At 41.9% G+C, this 16,043-nt stretch overlaps 1 gene segment (V, D, J or C); it reads right to left on the bottom strand.

The window, feature by feature from the left end:
* Positions 1 to 13,079: 13,079 nt before the first annotated feature.
* Positions 13,080 to 15,367, bottom strand: LOC100979851 (immunoglobulin kappa variable 2-30-like). The segment is given in 3 exon segments: positions 13,080 to 13,205; positions 14,545 to 14,864; positions 15,295 to 15,367. Coding segments are annotated over 3 exon segments (495 nt in total).
* Between the last annotated feature and the right edge of the window lie 676 nt (positions 15,368 to 16,043).

Here is a 16,043-nt window from a genome sequence, read left to right as displayed (position 1 = left end):
GCTTCCTGTGGGCAGGTCCTTCCCATAGGGGATCCTGTCAGACAGAGCAGCACATGAGGTCAGTGGCTGTGTGGTCACAGGATGAAAGCCCTCCACAGCCTATTGGCAGCCTCCCCTCTGACTGGAGCCATGTGGGATCTATCGGCCCAGCTTTCACGACTCACACAGCTGCTGGAACCCTGTTCACAATGGGGTTCCTTGATCAGCTTCACTGCTGATGGCCAGAGTGATATCTGTCCAGGCAGTTGAACCCTGACCCGGGCAGGTGTTGCATCCACAGAGAACCAGGAGCCAACAGGAGCTCAGAGCTGGGCCTGTTTTCTGCTGGAGCCAAGCTAAAATAGAAAGCTCTTAACACTCTGGCCGGCCCTACAGATGACAGTGGCCTTCTCTCTGGGGACATAGGAAAAGGGGTAAGAGATGGAGTGCACACAACATACCCACTGGCATCTATGTCGGGAACAAACATGAACATCCCCAAGTATTAATACCAAACAAGTAGTTCATTCAGTTTGATGAAGTTCTGATCAGAAAGTAAAACAGGCTAACCACTTCATCTTCAAGGAGACATTCTAGTAGAAAATGCAGACAAATAGGATGAAGCCTGCATCTTCCTTCCTCACTAGAGAATCAGAACAGCAGGAGGAACAGGAACAAAGCTGGGTGCCCATGTCCATGGGGAGCCTCCGGAGGCCGATTCTGCTTGGAGCTGGCAAGGATGGTGTAGTAGTCCACTGGGACTCCCACACCAAAATGGATATGGCTGGACAACTTAAACTGCAGAAATTAATTTTTATATTTCTGGTGGCTGGAAATTGCAAGATCAAAATCCAACAAGGTTCACTTTCTTGTAAGGACCTTCTTCCTGGTTTGGAGATAGCCACCATGGGTAGAAAGTTGAGTTAGGGGCAAGAGGGAGGAGAGAGAGAGAAAAGGAGAGCTCTCTGGTTTCTATTCTTATAAGAACATTAATTCTATTGGATCATGGTCCCATCCTTTTGACCTCATTTAGCCTCAATTACCTCAATCATCTCCTACAGCTGCATAAGGGGATTAGGGCCAGGCTTGCATTCTCAGATCACAGAGCAAAGAGGGGTTTCCCCACAACACAGCACACTGGAAGCTCCTCCTGGGTGCTCCAGGTCACACATGAGACCCCATTTCAGCCTTAGGGGCTCCATGTTGATAAGCAGACATCATCACCCTTACAATGCAAGTAATATTTTTAGATCATGGCAATCTCTTTGGTTTATTGTGGGGTTTGTTTGCCATCTAGAGGCAGGTCTTTGACATAGCAACATTCAGGATTTTTGACTTTGTGCTAGTGAAAATTAATTTTTTTTTCTTTTTTTTATTATTATACTTTAAGTTTTAGGGTACATGTGCCCATTGAAAATTAATTATTAAACATAAATAATGAATTAAACTTAATACATTGATTGTTTAAGAAAAACCCAAAGACCATCGAAGGGCTTAAAATGGGTATAAAGGGATAAAAAGACAGAGTCCTTCCAAAGGAGGACTGTCTGTCACAGATGAGTCTTTTTTTATCAAATGACTTTTTAGCAGTAATTCTCAATGGTAAATGACAACTTCAGGTAGACTGCCACAATATAATCACATATTCAAAAAAATTATTTCCAGGAATCATGTAAATACATTTTCAGATTAAAAACAACAAAAAGTGTGAGTTTTTCACAAGATTCACTTGGTGAAAAATTTCACAAACCTGTGCTTTACACAAAAGAACATTTATCCCTGGTGGAAAACTGGAGTTTTCTTTGGCCTTTAGAAGAAAACAGCTTTCCCTTCACTCTGCTCCACCTCATGCTGCTGAGGATGGCCGTGGGGGCAGAGACTGTGAGGAAGGAGGAAGGCTGTGAGCTGAGGGTGGTCGTGGTTCCTGCCCACCTGAGTGACCTCATGGAGCAGAGCCACCGACACCACCAAGGCCACCTGCCTGCCTCTACACTGCCATGGCACAGACAGAGAAACCTTGTCACATTCAGTCCACCATATTTTGAAGCTTCTTTGTAATACATTTGATTATGCTCTGATTCTCTTTGTATCCCTTTCCGTATTTGGAATCATTTATTTTTCACCATTTTGACTTGAGAGTATCGCCCCTTGAGGTATCAGCACCATGTAGGCTGTATGTTTGTTTGGTTTTTAAAGGTGTCCAACCACCTTGAGTGGTTTGGGCCTTTTCCCCTGTCTCACATCAAAGCAGAATCTTAGGTCACTAGGTGCTGTCAATCACTTGATGGCCAAAGATGGTGATGACAGTGGTTAGTTCCTGCCCTTGCTACTTACGCTTGTCTTCTCTCCCTGCATTCTGTAATAACTTTTAAGCTCCATGATGAATTAATTAGCATTTAAAACAGTGTATTAAGTGTCTTATGTTTCTTATTTTCACAGTTTCAGTCTGCTTGATTTCTATATAAATATTGCAATGTCTACTAAACCCAACAGAAATGGCGCTTCGGAATTTTAATTGCACTTGCCATGAAATCCATTATCTTAGAGTAGAAAATCATCTCAAATATACTTTAAACCTTAAATCTGAAGCAGGAGCTTCTTGTTCTGTTGCTTCAATCATTTTGTGTCTATCACACAATATTGTAATATGTAACTGACATAGCTCATCATTGAGCTTGATAGAATATTATAACACTAGAACACTATTTTACATGGAATCTATTGAAATAATAAATTTTCTGTTTTTACAACTAAAACATATGATCCAGATTCATTTTCTGGTAATGATGATATCATAAGTAAATAATACATTTTTGTAACATTTGAAACCTTTTATTATGATGACATAGTACTAAATTTATCATCCCTAAAATAGTACTTAGAATAAATACTTTTACGATTAGAATTTGGTTGAGGGAAAAAAAAAACCGCTCATATAATTCTGCATTTTTCCTGTGGCATATTTAGTAAACTCTGTGTTTTTCATCTTTCAGTTTATGCTGCTTTTTTTTTTTTTTTTTTTTTTTGACAGAGTTTCGCCTTGTAGCCCAGGCTGGAGTGCAGTGGCATTATCTCCAGTTCACTGCAACCTCCACCTCCCAGGTTCAGGTGATTTTCCTGCATCGGCCTCCCAACTAGCTGGGATTACAGGTGTGTGCCACCACGCCCTGGCTAATTTTGTATTTTCAGTAGAGACCGGGTTTCACCATGTTGGTCAGGCTGGTCTTGAACTCCTGACCTCAGGTGATCCATCCACCTCGGCCTCCCAAAGTGCTGGGATGACAGGCATGAGCCACTGTACCCAGCCAGTGCTGCTTATTTCTGAAGCTCACTTTTGGAGTTGCAAGAACTCCCTCTTCACTGGGAAAAACGTAATTGAGGCAAATCAAAATCTTTTGGCATTAAGATCTTATATCTGCCATGGATTTACAAAGTCTAAGAATAGTCAGAAATCAAACATTTTTTTTCTAATTATTCTTATCCATACTCCCCCTGAGGACAGCTTGTATAGAACACGTTCTCCAACATGACACTGGAAAGTGCAGTTTAGTGTGAGTAGTAAAGTGAAATAGAAAGTAAGGAAAGTGGGAAAATACCAATTTCGCAATAATTCCAAATATTATCACCAAGTATTAATTTGTGTAAAATAAACCCCAAGCTGGTCATTTGCCACACGTATTCCACTTGTGTTGTCACTAAACTGCATCTATGTTCTGGCTGTTATGCTGATTGAATGTACTCGGCAAATGTGGGCAAGACAGGCAGGGTAAGGATGAGCCTGGCAACTGATAAAGCTTTGACCATGTGGGACTGAGGTGCTGCTGAGACTCTCATGGGCCAGAGTCCTCAACAGCAAGCCCTGCCCCTGAGTTCTCCAACAGCCTCCTCTTCTGCAGACTCAGAGTCCCTGCTGAGCTACTCCCCAGACAAGCAGTGCAAGTGAGCAGCTGGGACACCCCAGCAGGGAGGTTTCTGTATTGGTCTGTACCACTGTGGGAGGAAGCTGTATACCTTGCATGCAGTAATAAACCCCAACATCCTCAGCCTCCACCCGGCTGATTTTCAGTGTGAAATCAGTGCCTGATCCACTGCCACTGAACCTGTCTGGGACCCCAGAGGCTCTGTTGGAAACCCTGTAAATCAGGAGCTGTGGAGACTGGCCTGGCTTCTGCAGGTACCAATACAAATAGGTGTTTCCATCACTATGCAGGAGGCTCTGACTAGACTTGCAGGAGATGGAGGCCGGCTGTCCAGGGGTGACGGACAGAGAGAGTGGAGTCTGGGTCATCACAATATCCGCACTGGATCCTGAAATTATGAGAGAGAAGTGCAAGGTTATGTGAAAGCATAATGAACAACTTTTGAGATTTGCCTTATGATATTGATTTATGGCTAATCTTTTATTTTTACAAATTTGTATTCGTATCATAAAAACAAACTTTTTAAATGAACCCTTTATTAAATAGGTACAAGAGTTCTTTCATTTCTCAAGATATTATTCAGAGCACTGCTTTTAGGAGTTTTCAAATCATCATCAGGGCAAAATATGAATTCCTCTCCCTGGAGCATAGGCCATATTCCTTTAACACATGGTTAGAATAAACATGGGAATCAGTGGGGCCACCAGAGCTCAGCCTCCCACTCCCTCCTCCTCCCTCATCTCCTTCCATCCTTACCAGGGATCCAGAGCATTAGCAGCCCCAGGAGCTGAGCAGGGAGCCTCATGGTGAGAAGATGAACTGAGGAGTCCTGATCAGTCAAGGCAAGGTTAGAGCTGAGCTTTTATCTCAGGCTCACAAGGGAAGGTCCTCCCTAGGGGACAATAGGCAAATCACCTGGTGGGTGCAGTGGTGTGGAAAGAGCCATTGGGTGGGGGGTGAAGGGGGTAGATATGTCTTCTCTGTGAGCAATGTGATATAAAGTGTCCCTTGGAGGAAACTAATAAAACCTAATTCATCATAGAGGAGGAAGAAGGACCTGAATTTGAAAGTTTCGATCTTGGGCAAGTAACGTTTAATAGGATGTCAGGGCTTCCAAATTCTTGTCAACTCTGAGTGTGAACCCATGTCTCCCCCTGGCCTGTATGTGGCACAGCCACAGCCATAAGACCACAGTTCAAAATGAGATTCTCTGTGTAGGAAGAGCAAGAACTGGATCCCTGGTTTTAAGTCTCAGGGTCAGCAGTACTATGGACGACATTTTCCTAGGTTTTTATTGAAAGATGATCACAGGTCAGGCATATGAATCTACCACACAACTCATCATTACAATAGGAAAACAACTTGAGTATTCTTCATTTGTCAGTGATGTGCTTAATATTGAATTTAGCTGCTCCTGAATAACGGTGCGTACATCAAATCACTTCACAGAGACTGCCACTGTCCTGAAAAAACAACAAAAATCCTGGGAGCAATTAAAAGAATAGTTTCTAGTGCTATGTAATCTTCAGTGATTTAATACAACGTCTGATTTACTTGGTAAAGAACACACACCCAGAAAAGCAAAACAGAGCTCTAGGTGTTTTGCACACAAAGCTTGTCCTGATTGTCTTCCGGGAAATGCACTGGCATATGATGTTTTAACAAAGTTGGTGAAAAAAATTGAGTAAAAATGATATTGACCTTAAAATGTTGAACGTCATGGCAGTAACCTAAATTGAGAACATCAAATTGTAGTGTGGAAGTAGGATTAGAATAAATGTATCATATTTCACTATTTAAATTTTTATTTATTCTATTCTTTCATTACTTTTTGTAAATCTTATGTGTTTCACTTTTTTTTTTCTTGAGACAGAGTCTCTGTCTGTTACTCAGGCTGGAGTGTAGTGGTGCAATCTCTGCTCACAGCAACCTCTGCCTCCTGGGTTCAAGCAGTTCTCATGTCTTTGGAGTAGATGGGACTACAGGCATTCTCCACCATGCCCAACTAATTTCTGTATTTTTAGTAGAGACGAGGTTTCCACATGTCGGCCAGGCTTGTCTCGAACTCCTGGCCTCAAGCGATCCACCTGCCTTGGCCTCTGAAAGTGCTGCGATTACAGGAGTGATCCACGGTGCCTGGCATTGACTTCTTTTTTCTTGTGATGCTGAGCAGGTCAAATATGGTTCTTAGCCTTGGAAATGTCAAACTCCTAATTCATCATAATAGTTAAAAGAGTCAGAAACATCAGATGCTGAAAAGAAAAATAAAAGTAAAGACACAATCTAAAAGAGAACATTAAGGTACATCTTATCACTGGTATAAACGGATTAGTCTGAAAGGTGTTAACTGAATAATCAGTTCCACCCACTATCCTATATAGAAACTTGCATTGTGGGAAAACGAATAACAGTAATAAATCTGTCAGGCTTGCTTTTACTATTAGTCAATTCTTCAAAATCTTAGTTTTACAAAGTATTCTTTAAGGTGCTGAATTTCAGAGAGTACTGCTGTTTCCTTTGAAAATTAATGACAGAGCTTTAAAAAGTTTACAATTGGGATTGGTTGTTTTATCTCATAATCTCTTGTCATTACATATCTGAAAATGTAAAACCTTGTAAAAAATTGTTTCAGTCATAAAAAGGCTCTGAAATTACCCTATACTAAAGGCCTTGAAATTACCCTATATTATTAAACTTAGAGAATAATATTCTTAATTCTAAAGAGGAACCCCTCTCTCCTGAAGGTTTAAATAGAGTACACAGAGGCTTCACAACAGCAGACGAAGCTGGTCGCTCCATGCTGGACACAGATAAAAAGGTAGAAGAACAGCTTCTATTTGATTCAATTGTGGAGCGGCCTCTGTATTTCTCTAATCTGGACCATGATCAGTTGAATGAGGAAGGACTCATACGGGTGGGGTTTATTGCATCTCACTTGCCAGATGCTGTTAGTTTGCAGTCCATAAAATTGAAGGCAACTGTATTATTTGTATGACTTGAGAAGACAGCCTCGGAGGTGGAATTGTGTCCATTATGCTGGAGTCAGTGTTCGTGGGGTGGATAGTGTGGTCCTGTTTATAGAGAGTTTGAAAAATTGAGGTTCTGATCAAACAGAAAGAGATATCCATAGGGTGGCAGTAGCACACATGACTGTTGTTGGGTGAAGCTTTGACAGATTTGCCCAAAGGAGTCCCTCACAGCAGGAGACTGTCTAGAATGAAAGATGTTGGGGCTGCTACTCAGAAAAGGCGGAGAACAAGGGAACTCCTAAGGTAAAGGAACATTGGAGAAAGGCATTCTCTGTCTAGGGGTAGCCAGACAACAGCTTAATCTGGGTCTGAGATATCCAGAGGGCAGGAGTGGTTTGCAATTTTCATCTCCTGGGGCTTATCTTACCTACTGCTAACAGATGTGGGTGAGGTTTCCTGTGATATGAAAAGCAAGCATTCTCTGAATGGCTAAAAATCTTCTTTCGGGCTGGGCGCAGGGGCTCACGCCTGTAATCCCAGCACTTTGGGAGGCCAAGGTGGGCAGATCATGAGGTCAGGAGATCGAGACCATCCTGGCTAACATGGTGAAACCCCATATCTACTAAAAATACAAAAAAATTAGCCAGGCATGGTGGCAGGCACCTGTAGTCCCAGATACTCAGGAGGCTGAGGCAGGATAATCGCTTGAACCCGGGAGGCAGAGGTGGCAGTGAGCAGAGATCGTGCAACTGCAATCTAGCCTGGGCAACAGAGCAAGACTCTGTCTCAAAAAAAAAAAAATCTTTGGGCTGTTTTTGAAATGATTGGATTGGAAAACTGGAGTTTGGCACAGGCCATTTAGAAATAGCCTGCAGTTTAGAAACACACCACATAGGGGCAGTTTGCACTGGCCATCTTTAGCTCATTTCTACAACACTGTCACACATTCTGTAAACTTCTTTCTGCCGACTGTACTTGTCCAAACAGGGAAACTCACACTGTTCTGGAGGAGATTGAGACATACAGAGGCTTGTTCTCCACCTGGACCTCAATGGAGGTTTTTCCTGACTAAAAATGAGAGTTTGCCCCTGTGTAAGAGGCGGGCGGATCACGAGGACAGGAGATGGAGACCATCCTGGCTAACACGGTGAAACCCTGTCTCTACTACAAATACAAAAGATTAGCCAGGCGTGGTGGCGGGCGCCTGTAGTCCCAGCTACTCTGGAGGCTGAGGCAAGAGAATGGCTTGAACCTGGGAGGCGGAGATTACAGTGAGCGGAGATCGCGCCACCATACTCCAGACTGGGCGACAGAGCGAGACTCCGTCTCAAAAAAAAAAAAAAAAAAAAAATTTAAGACCAAGTCACCTACAAAGGGAGCTTCAGTCTCTGACGCTGCAGGTCCTGTGACTAGATTCCTGGCTCCAGACACCTGAGATTGAAGCTGTCTGCATTATCTCACTAACTGAAAATTGTCACCACTGGGGCATAGATTCATGGATAAATATTCTGGTACACAGAGAGCTCAGGGAATGAAGGCTTCTTGTACGTCTATATCTTGTGCTTCTGAGAATTTCCCTCTCTAAAAACTGGAGAAAACAGAGTTGTTTACATATTTGACATGGAAGGCAACATGTAACATGTTTCTGAGTCTTCAGACCCTGTTCTAACCTGCCAAATCTGAAACTGTTTCTAAACGTTTGGATTATTTGTCTTTCCTTTTGCTTAAAAAAAATGGAAAAAAGTCCTATAAAACAACAGACTGAGCTGTGAGATTCAGTGCTGGAGTTTTCCTTCATGCATGTTAATCTTTCTGCAGAGCCCACCTCACCAAACATCAATACAAAAAGCGAAACAATAATTCCATTGCCTCCCTGGGCCTTCTGCATCTTATAAGTTCCCTCGAAATTCTCACCCTTATAGAAAGTAGGTCTCTATAAAACCACTCCTCAAAAGTAGGTTTCTATAAAATCACAACTTACCTGGAAGGTTATTAATTTTTTCCACCATGTGAACATGAAAGTTGTCTTTTTGACCTTATATTAAAGCTTGGTTTAATTAAGAGGTGGAGGGTGGAAACCCCAAGAAGATTCTGGGGACGGGAATTTGAATCTTTTAAACTGCAGTGGAAACTGCCTGTGATGTAAAAATTTATATGAATATACCAAGAAGACAAATAAATTTGTTTCTTACTTTTTAATTTAGAGAACATGGTTCACCTACAGAAAAATTAAAATTATAATTTGAGAATTCTGACAGTTATTACTCCTCATTTTATATTAATTTTAAGATCAACAAAATACTCATATAAATTTTGAATGCAGAAATGTTAAGACCTTCAGGAAAAAATCAGAGACAAAATCAAATCACTTAATTTATAAAATCAACTGAAATTCTCTTTTAGCCTCTTCCTGTCAACTCCTGTTCATAAAAATGTAAAGTTCAGAATAAGAAAGAGGCAGGGGCTGAACAAATTACCTGGTGTTCATTCCTTGTTATGACAATAATAGTAATAATAACAATAACTGCACAGCCTCTACATGGACACCTGGAAATGGTGACTCTGCCTTATGGAAGCAGCAGCTTCATGTCACAGTGGTAAATTTCACTTTTACTGGTCCTTTCTTGGCCAGGAGTCAACGATCACCCAAAGTTCACATGCGCTATGAAGCATTAACTGTGCTCAAATTTCAGTAATTCTAGAAATTTGTTTTTCTAAAATATATCCTAGCAAGAAAAGAATGCAAGATCAGTAATAAAATAAAATTAAATAAAATAAATTTTAACCTCCTAGAAGCAGTCAGGGCATGAAATTATAAAGTGTAACAAAGGACTATAGATATGACCGTTTCTTAGAAACTTACTTTACCAGCTCTTACTCCTATTTACTGTTCTTACCCTAGAAAATGAAGAATATCGTCAACCTAGAAAATGACTTTTTGTATTGTGAAATCCTAGCAGTCCTAGGTAGAATTTAAAGCCTAATATGAGAATCTCTGTTATCCGCTTATCCCAGAAAATCTGATTGCACAAAAAGTATCTATATTTAGCACATTAAAACAGAAAACCTATTGATCCTGTGGAATACTGTAGCAAATATGTGCAAGCTTATGATACTCCTGAATAGACCTTTAAACTTGAGCACCATCTTTTGTTTCCAGGTTGATGCTAAGGTATTAAATTTCAGTAAAAGTAATTTGTCTTGAGCTCAAACTAGCTTATAATATTTGTCATTACACACAGTTCAGCTTATTCAGGACTGGTAAGAAAACATGACATCATGAGAAAACTGTTATTAAATTTGCCCCAATATTAATATTTGCAGAGAGACTGAGAGGCATGATTTGCACAACCGTATTCAAGATATTAAAATGTTCAATGGAATAGGAAAATCCATAAAAGAAATAAAAACTTTAGACCAGGGTTAATATACCTATCGAGAATTTGACTTGTGTAGCCTACTGAGTTATTGACAGAAGGACTGGTTAAGAGTTGGTGCAGTAGAAGTCAGGACATCACAGTGTCAACTTTTACTCCTTCCTCATTAGAAAGCCAGGCCAGAAACTGCCCTGACACAAGGAAAATTATCAGAAAATTCCTGGAGAACTCTTTGTGACTGCCTGGTCATACTCTGGCTATGGTTGGGAGGCTGACCTCTCCCAGCTGGTATTGCACTGCAGCTCATATTTCTGGGTACTCAGCTCTATAGCTGCCATCAAATGGCATTAAATGGTTTACCCAAATCAATAAGGTTACTATAATATGTGCTTCACAAACTTGGAGATAATCAGAGTTCCTGATGATAGGTATATGTATTCCATTCCATTCTGTTTCATGAGTGTCTTTATTTAAAAAAATGAAGGAAGCTCACAGTGGCCTTTTTGGAATCTAGAGGCAACAGATTCTACACCATGGAATACTGGTCATGTCACCATCCAGGTGACATGGAAGTCTTCCCAGCCTTTAGTGGAGACCCAGGGCAGAAAAGGGCTCTGCAGCAGCTCCAGCCTGCACTGTAGGCAACAGTGTCTCTTGTGCCAATGCAGATACAGATGACTTGCCAAAGCCATCAACCATGTGGGTAGGACTGACACTGAGAGAACACTCCGCCACAACAGCAGACTCCATAGCCATTTTAAAACATTAGCTAAGAGAGATCATGCTTTGGGCCACAAGCTATTTCAAAGAAATTAAATGGATTTAAATCATATAAAATAAAGTTTCAGAAGCCAAGGGAAATTTATTAGGAATCAATGACAGAAAGCTATCAGAAAAAAATCTCAATATTTTAAAACTATGTAACATACTGCTAAATAAAGCCTGGGACAAAGATGAAACCAAGAGATGGACATTTCAAAGCAATCTGAAGTGAAAGAAAACACATATCAAAATTTGTGGGATGCAAGAAGACAATTTATAACACCAAATTTCTAGAAATATTCATGCATTTTAGCAAATAAATTTTCAAACCGATCCCCTGAGCTGCCACCCTGACATACGAGTACAAGAAGAGCAAATTGTGCTCAAAATATTTTATTCTTAAAAATGTGGGCATGTGATGAGCACGTGTCTAGTATTGCAGCAAGGAAATCACATCAGCCTGGAAATAAAAACCCACATTAGCAGCTTCACAGGAGAAAGTGGATGGGCAGGGGGAGTAAGTGTGCAGAGAATATTGGAGGAAGATAGGAAAAGTGAAAATAGGAATTGTGTGTAATATTAATACAGGCTATGCATGTGTGAGACTCCTGTGAGCTTTGACTTGCTCAAAAGCAAAAATCATGCAGTGCAGACAACTTTCAATCCTCAGAGTGTTGGTGAGAGTGAGGTCATTTGGCAAAGGGAGGAAAAAGTGCCCCAAAGGTCATCAGAGGCAGCAGGTGAGGTCACGACCCACCAGGATCCCCTCCCAGTGACGTGAACGAGCATCCCTGAAGCCATGAGGGCAGGGCAGCAGGGACCTTCATGGCTGCTCCAGAGAGGACATGGCAGCCACTCCCTGCAGAGTGTGTGGGGCCTGAGCCCCCAAAGTTTGGAGTAAGGAAGAGGCTCTGGGAGGCTTCCTGGGGGCCCTGGCCCTGTTCGCACAGAAGTAGAGCCCATGCCTGTAAGTGAGGACTCATGGCCTCCTCTCCAAAGGCTCTCCAGCCATCTTCACCTGAGCCCACCTGCTGTGGACTCCATCTCTGGGCGCTGCAGTTGCTGGTGCTGCACTGAGAGGCTGAGCCTCCTAGGGAGGCTGCGTTTGAGGCCCTCAGGCTGTGCAGGGTCCTGGTGAGTGTTCTGCTCACAGGAGAACGTGCAGCATCTCCAGGCTCCAAACTGGTGCCTGTGATGAAGAAATGAATAAAATTTTGATTGTATGTTTGTCCTTACTTTTTGGTATGTGTAAAAATATACTCTGGAGACTTGTTATTAATTTTGTCTTAGACACCACTTGCTATAAACCTAATTTGTACTGTATATGTGGTCTGTCTGGTTAAAACTACAGATTTAATTATGCTTGTCATGGAATACATGATCTTTAATAGAAAATTATCTCTAATGTAACATATTTCTTTAATCTCAATCTGGATTACTTTATCCTGTTGATTGCAACATTGTTTTACTTTAGTCATACCATGCCATAGCATGTAAATCACAGGCTCATTACTAATTCACAAATATTCATAGAGCACTATTTTAAACTGACTCTATGGAAAGCACACATTTTTTATATCACTATTACTAGAATGTGGGAATCAGGTTTATGTCCAAGTACTGACGAGGTACAGTGAAAATAATACATTAATTTATTGTTTAAAAATGTTTTACTTTTTTGGACCAAATAGTACCAACATAGTCGCTTCTAAAACTTTATTTGTGTTTTAAAAAAAATGAAAGGAATCTTCATTCCCAGGTACAGCAATGTAGCTAGAAGTGGAAAGGCCAAAACAACCACTGCAAAAGGTGCAAACCATTTAAAATAATAGAATACCGAAGTTAGAATTAAATGACTTTAGAAAGTAGTGGAAGGAATACGGAATGAATGATCTAAAATTCCATAGTAAAAAGAACCTTTCATTGTTGAGCTGATGCTCACCTGACTTTTTGTCTTTCTGCCATAGCCGCCAAGTTTGCCTGTGGAAACAAGCTCTGACTTGGCACAGGCAGAGGAGCTCTCCTGGGAAAGGAGAATCCAGCTGAGCCTTGCGGGTTCCACAGGGCAGCCTCTATACGTGGCCCGTGCTTTCCATGGGACACGTGTTGAGGTCTGAGTCAGCAGGCAGGGATGGAGGTGCTGGGCTACAAGGACCTAAAACTCCCACAGATTCAGCGTGCTCCCCCAATCCCCAAGGCTACACAGAGCATCCCGCATACATGTCTGAATCATGGACACTGGTCTCCATCCCCACTGCCCCCACTGCTGGTGTAGACCTGCTGGGCCTTCTGCTCAGCATGTCAGTGCTTGTGACATCTCCAGACCCAACCAGCAGTCTCTAGGGACAGAATGAGTTTCAGATGCTCTGCTTGGCTGTGTGGGGTTGACAAGATATGAGTGACATGACCTCAGGTCTCCTTGCACAGGGATTTCACTAAGCCTTTGGTGATTACAGATCTAAAACCCTTCCCAAAGCATTATTTTCCCAGAAAATTCGCAGTGATGCAGGCTCCACCCAGGAAGCCAGGAAGTGGTGCCTTCAACTCTGTGATTCTTCACAAGAAACACATCAGGCCTCCTGGGTCCACATCATGAACTGCCAACTCCACCACCATCCATATCCCTACCTACCAAAGGCCAAGGGTAGTTTAATTGAAGCTGACCTCTCCTGGGTTTCCTTCATGCTTTCATCCCTAATGTCTGCCCAATCTTAAATTCTTAGTATTTGGAAATAAAAACGTTCACATTTCTGCGCTTTTCCAGTTTTCTATGGGAAAAATTATATACTCTACATTTTCCAGTATATGCTTTTTATTTTTGAAAACAACTTCTGGAATTTCAGGGACTCCTTTTTTCTATCATTAAGAGGTAACTAAGGCTAATTAGACACTTTTAGCATTAGGATCTTGTATCTTCTATGAATTTACAAAAATCTATTTGATACTCCAAAATCAAGATTTTTACTGACTGTCCTCAGCCAGCTTCCGCTTAGGATAACTGGTATAGAATGCTGTCTCTACTATCTTTTGGGAGTTGGAGAATAGGGGAAGCAGGAGGTTTAGAAAACTGGCAAAATACCAACATTAAATATTATCAAATGTCCTCTGAACAATATGCCAAAAACTGCTAAACCCAAAGATGTATCCCACATGGATTGTCACAATCTGTGTCCATGGCCTGGCTGCTCTGCTGATTACATTTAATTAACAAATGTACACAAGGTAGAGAGAGTTAGGGTGAGCTTTCATTCTCCTCTCCCTTCCATCTTGCTTGTTTACTCACAGGGCACTTGGGCCCCTCATTCTCCTGCTGCTTATGACAGTCAAGGTGGTGGCAACTGGCAGAGCATAAAGGAGTGGTGCCTTCGGTGTGGCTGGGCTCTCAAAGTCCAGAGTCCTCAGGTGTGAATTGTTCCCTGGTTCTCCAGCATCTTCCTCTTACACAGATTCTGAAACCCTGCTGAGCTGCTCCCCAGACAAGCACCACATGTGGGCAGCTGGGCCACCCCACAGGGAGGTTTTTGTTCAGGGCTGTACCACTGTGGGAGGAAGCTGTATACCTTGCACGCAGTAATAAACCCCAACATCCTCAGCCTCTACCCTGCTGATTTTCAGTGTGAAATCTGTCCCTGCCCCACTGCCGCTGAATCTGTCTGGGACCCCAGAGTCCCGGTTAGAAACCTTATAAATTAGGAGCCTTGGAGGCTGGCCTGGCCTCTGCTGAATCCAACTCAAGTAGGTGTTTCCATCACTGTATACGAGGCTTTGACTAGACCTGCAGGAGATGGAGGCCGGCTGTCCAAGGGTGACGGGCAGGGAGCGTGGAGACTGAGTCATCACAACATCCCCACTGGATCCTGAAATAAATAGAAAGAAGGCAAGGTTATGTACAAACTTTATGTGTAATTTTCACAAATTTTGATTTGTTGTTTATTTCAGGCTATATATGTATTTGTTCATATTTCAAGAATATACAGTTTCAAAATGGAACTCAAGGGATCCAAGGCTCAAAGGGGTCTCCAGAAGTCCCCACACCATCCCTTCTTTCTGTGTCAGTCTTCCGCAGAGCACAGGTCCTTGTTTCTTCTTGAATCTTCCTCATTCTCACAGATCTGATTATCACATGCCCCATTTCTGGAGGAGAATATGTGCACGTCCAATACAGGAAAGGAACACACATAGGAGTGTAGTGAGACCACCAGAGCTCAATGCTGATAGGAGGCAGTGGTGCCCCCAGAGCTCACCGTTCCATGCCATTCTCCTCCCTCAACTCCCTTCTGCCCTTACCTGGGACCCAGAGCATTAGCAGCCCCAGGAGCTGAGCAGGGAGCCTCATTGTGAGAAGGTGAATTGAGAAGTCCTGATCAGTCAAGGCAAGGTTAGAGCTGAGCTTTTATCTCAGACTCACAAGGAAAGTCCTCACTAAGGGATAATATGCAAATCACCTGGAGGGTGCAGTGGGGTGGAAAGAGCCAAGGGGAGGGTAGGAGCCTCTCTTGTGAGCAAAATGACTTAAATATCTTCTCTGTTTGGAGGGAAACGAATAGGCATAAAATCTATGCTGTCTATGTGGGAGAAATTTAAGTATTTCCTTCTGTCTTCCCTAACAGTTTTCTTGTTTCATAGCACTTTCCGAGGCACATTTTATACTTCTTGTTAATAAGGCCATGTTTCCACAAATATTTACTAATTCTTATGTTTTTGTTCATTTTTGTTTAAAAGAGTTCAGATTTGGCCCTTTCAATTTTTTAAAAATTTAAATAAAACACACACAAAGTAAAAGACAGAAATGTTAAAAAGTGCAACCGAATAAAGTTTTACATATATTCTCCACCGAGATTAAATTGTAGAATACTGCAGAATCTCCAGATTCTTCCCTCATGTACCTACCTTTCAGGAAACAGCTGTTCCCCCATTCCAGTCAAGGAAACTGGCATTCTGACATCTGTCCAAATAGATTGGCTTTCCCCACACGAAACCTCATATAAACGGAAGTAAACATGTTGGTTTGGTCTAGCTCTTTTTTTGTTCCCTTA

This window comes from Pan paniscus, chromosome 12, assembly GCF_029289425.2.
Source record: "Pan paniscus chromosome 12, NHGRI_mPanPan1-v2.0_pri, whole genome shotgun sequence".
NCBI classification, from domain to species: Eukaryota; Metazoa; Chordata; class Mammalia; order Primates; family Hominidae; genus Pan; species Pan paniscus.
The sequence above is the reverse complement of the archived record's forward strand: the minus strand, read 5'-3'. Positions and strand labels throughout refer to the sequence as shown.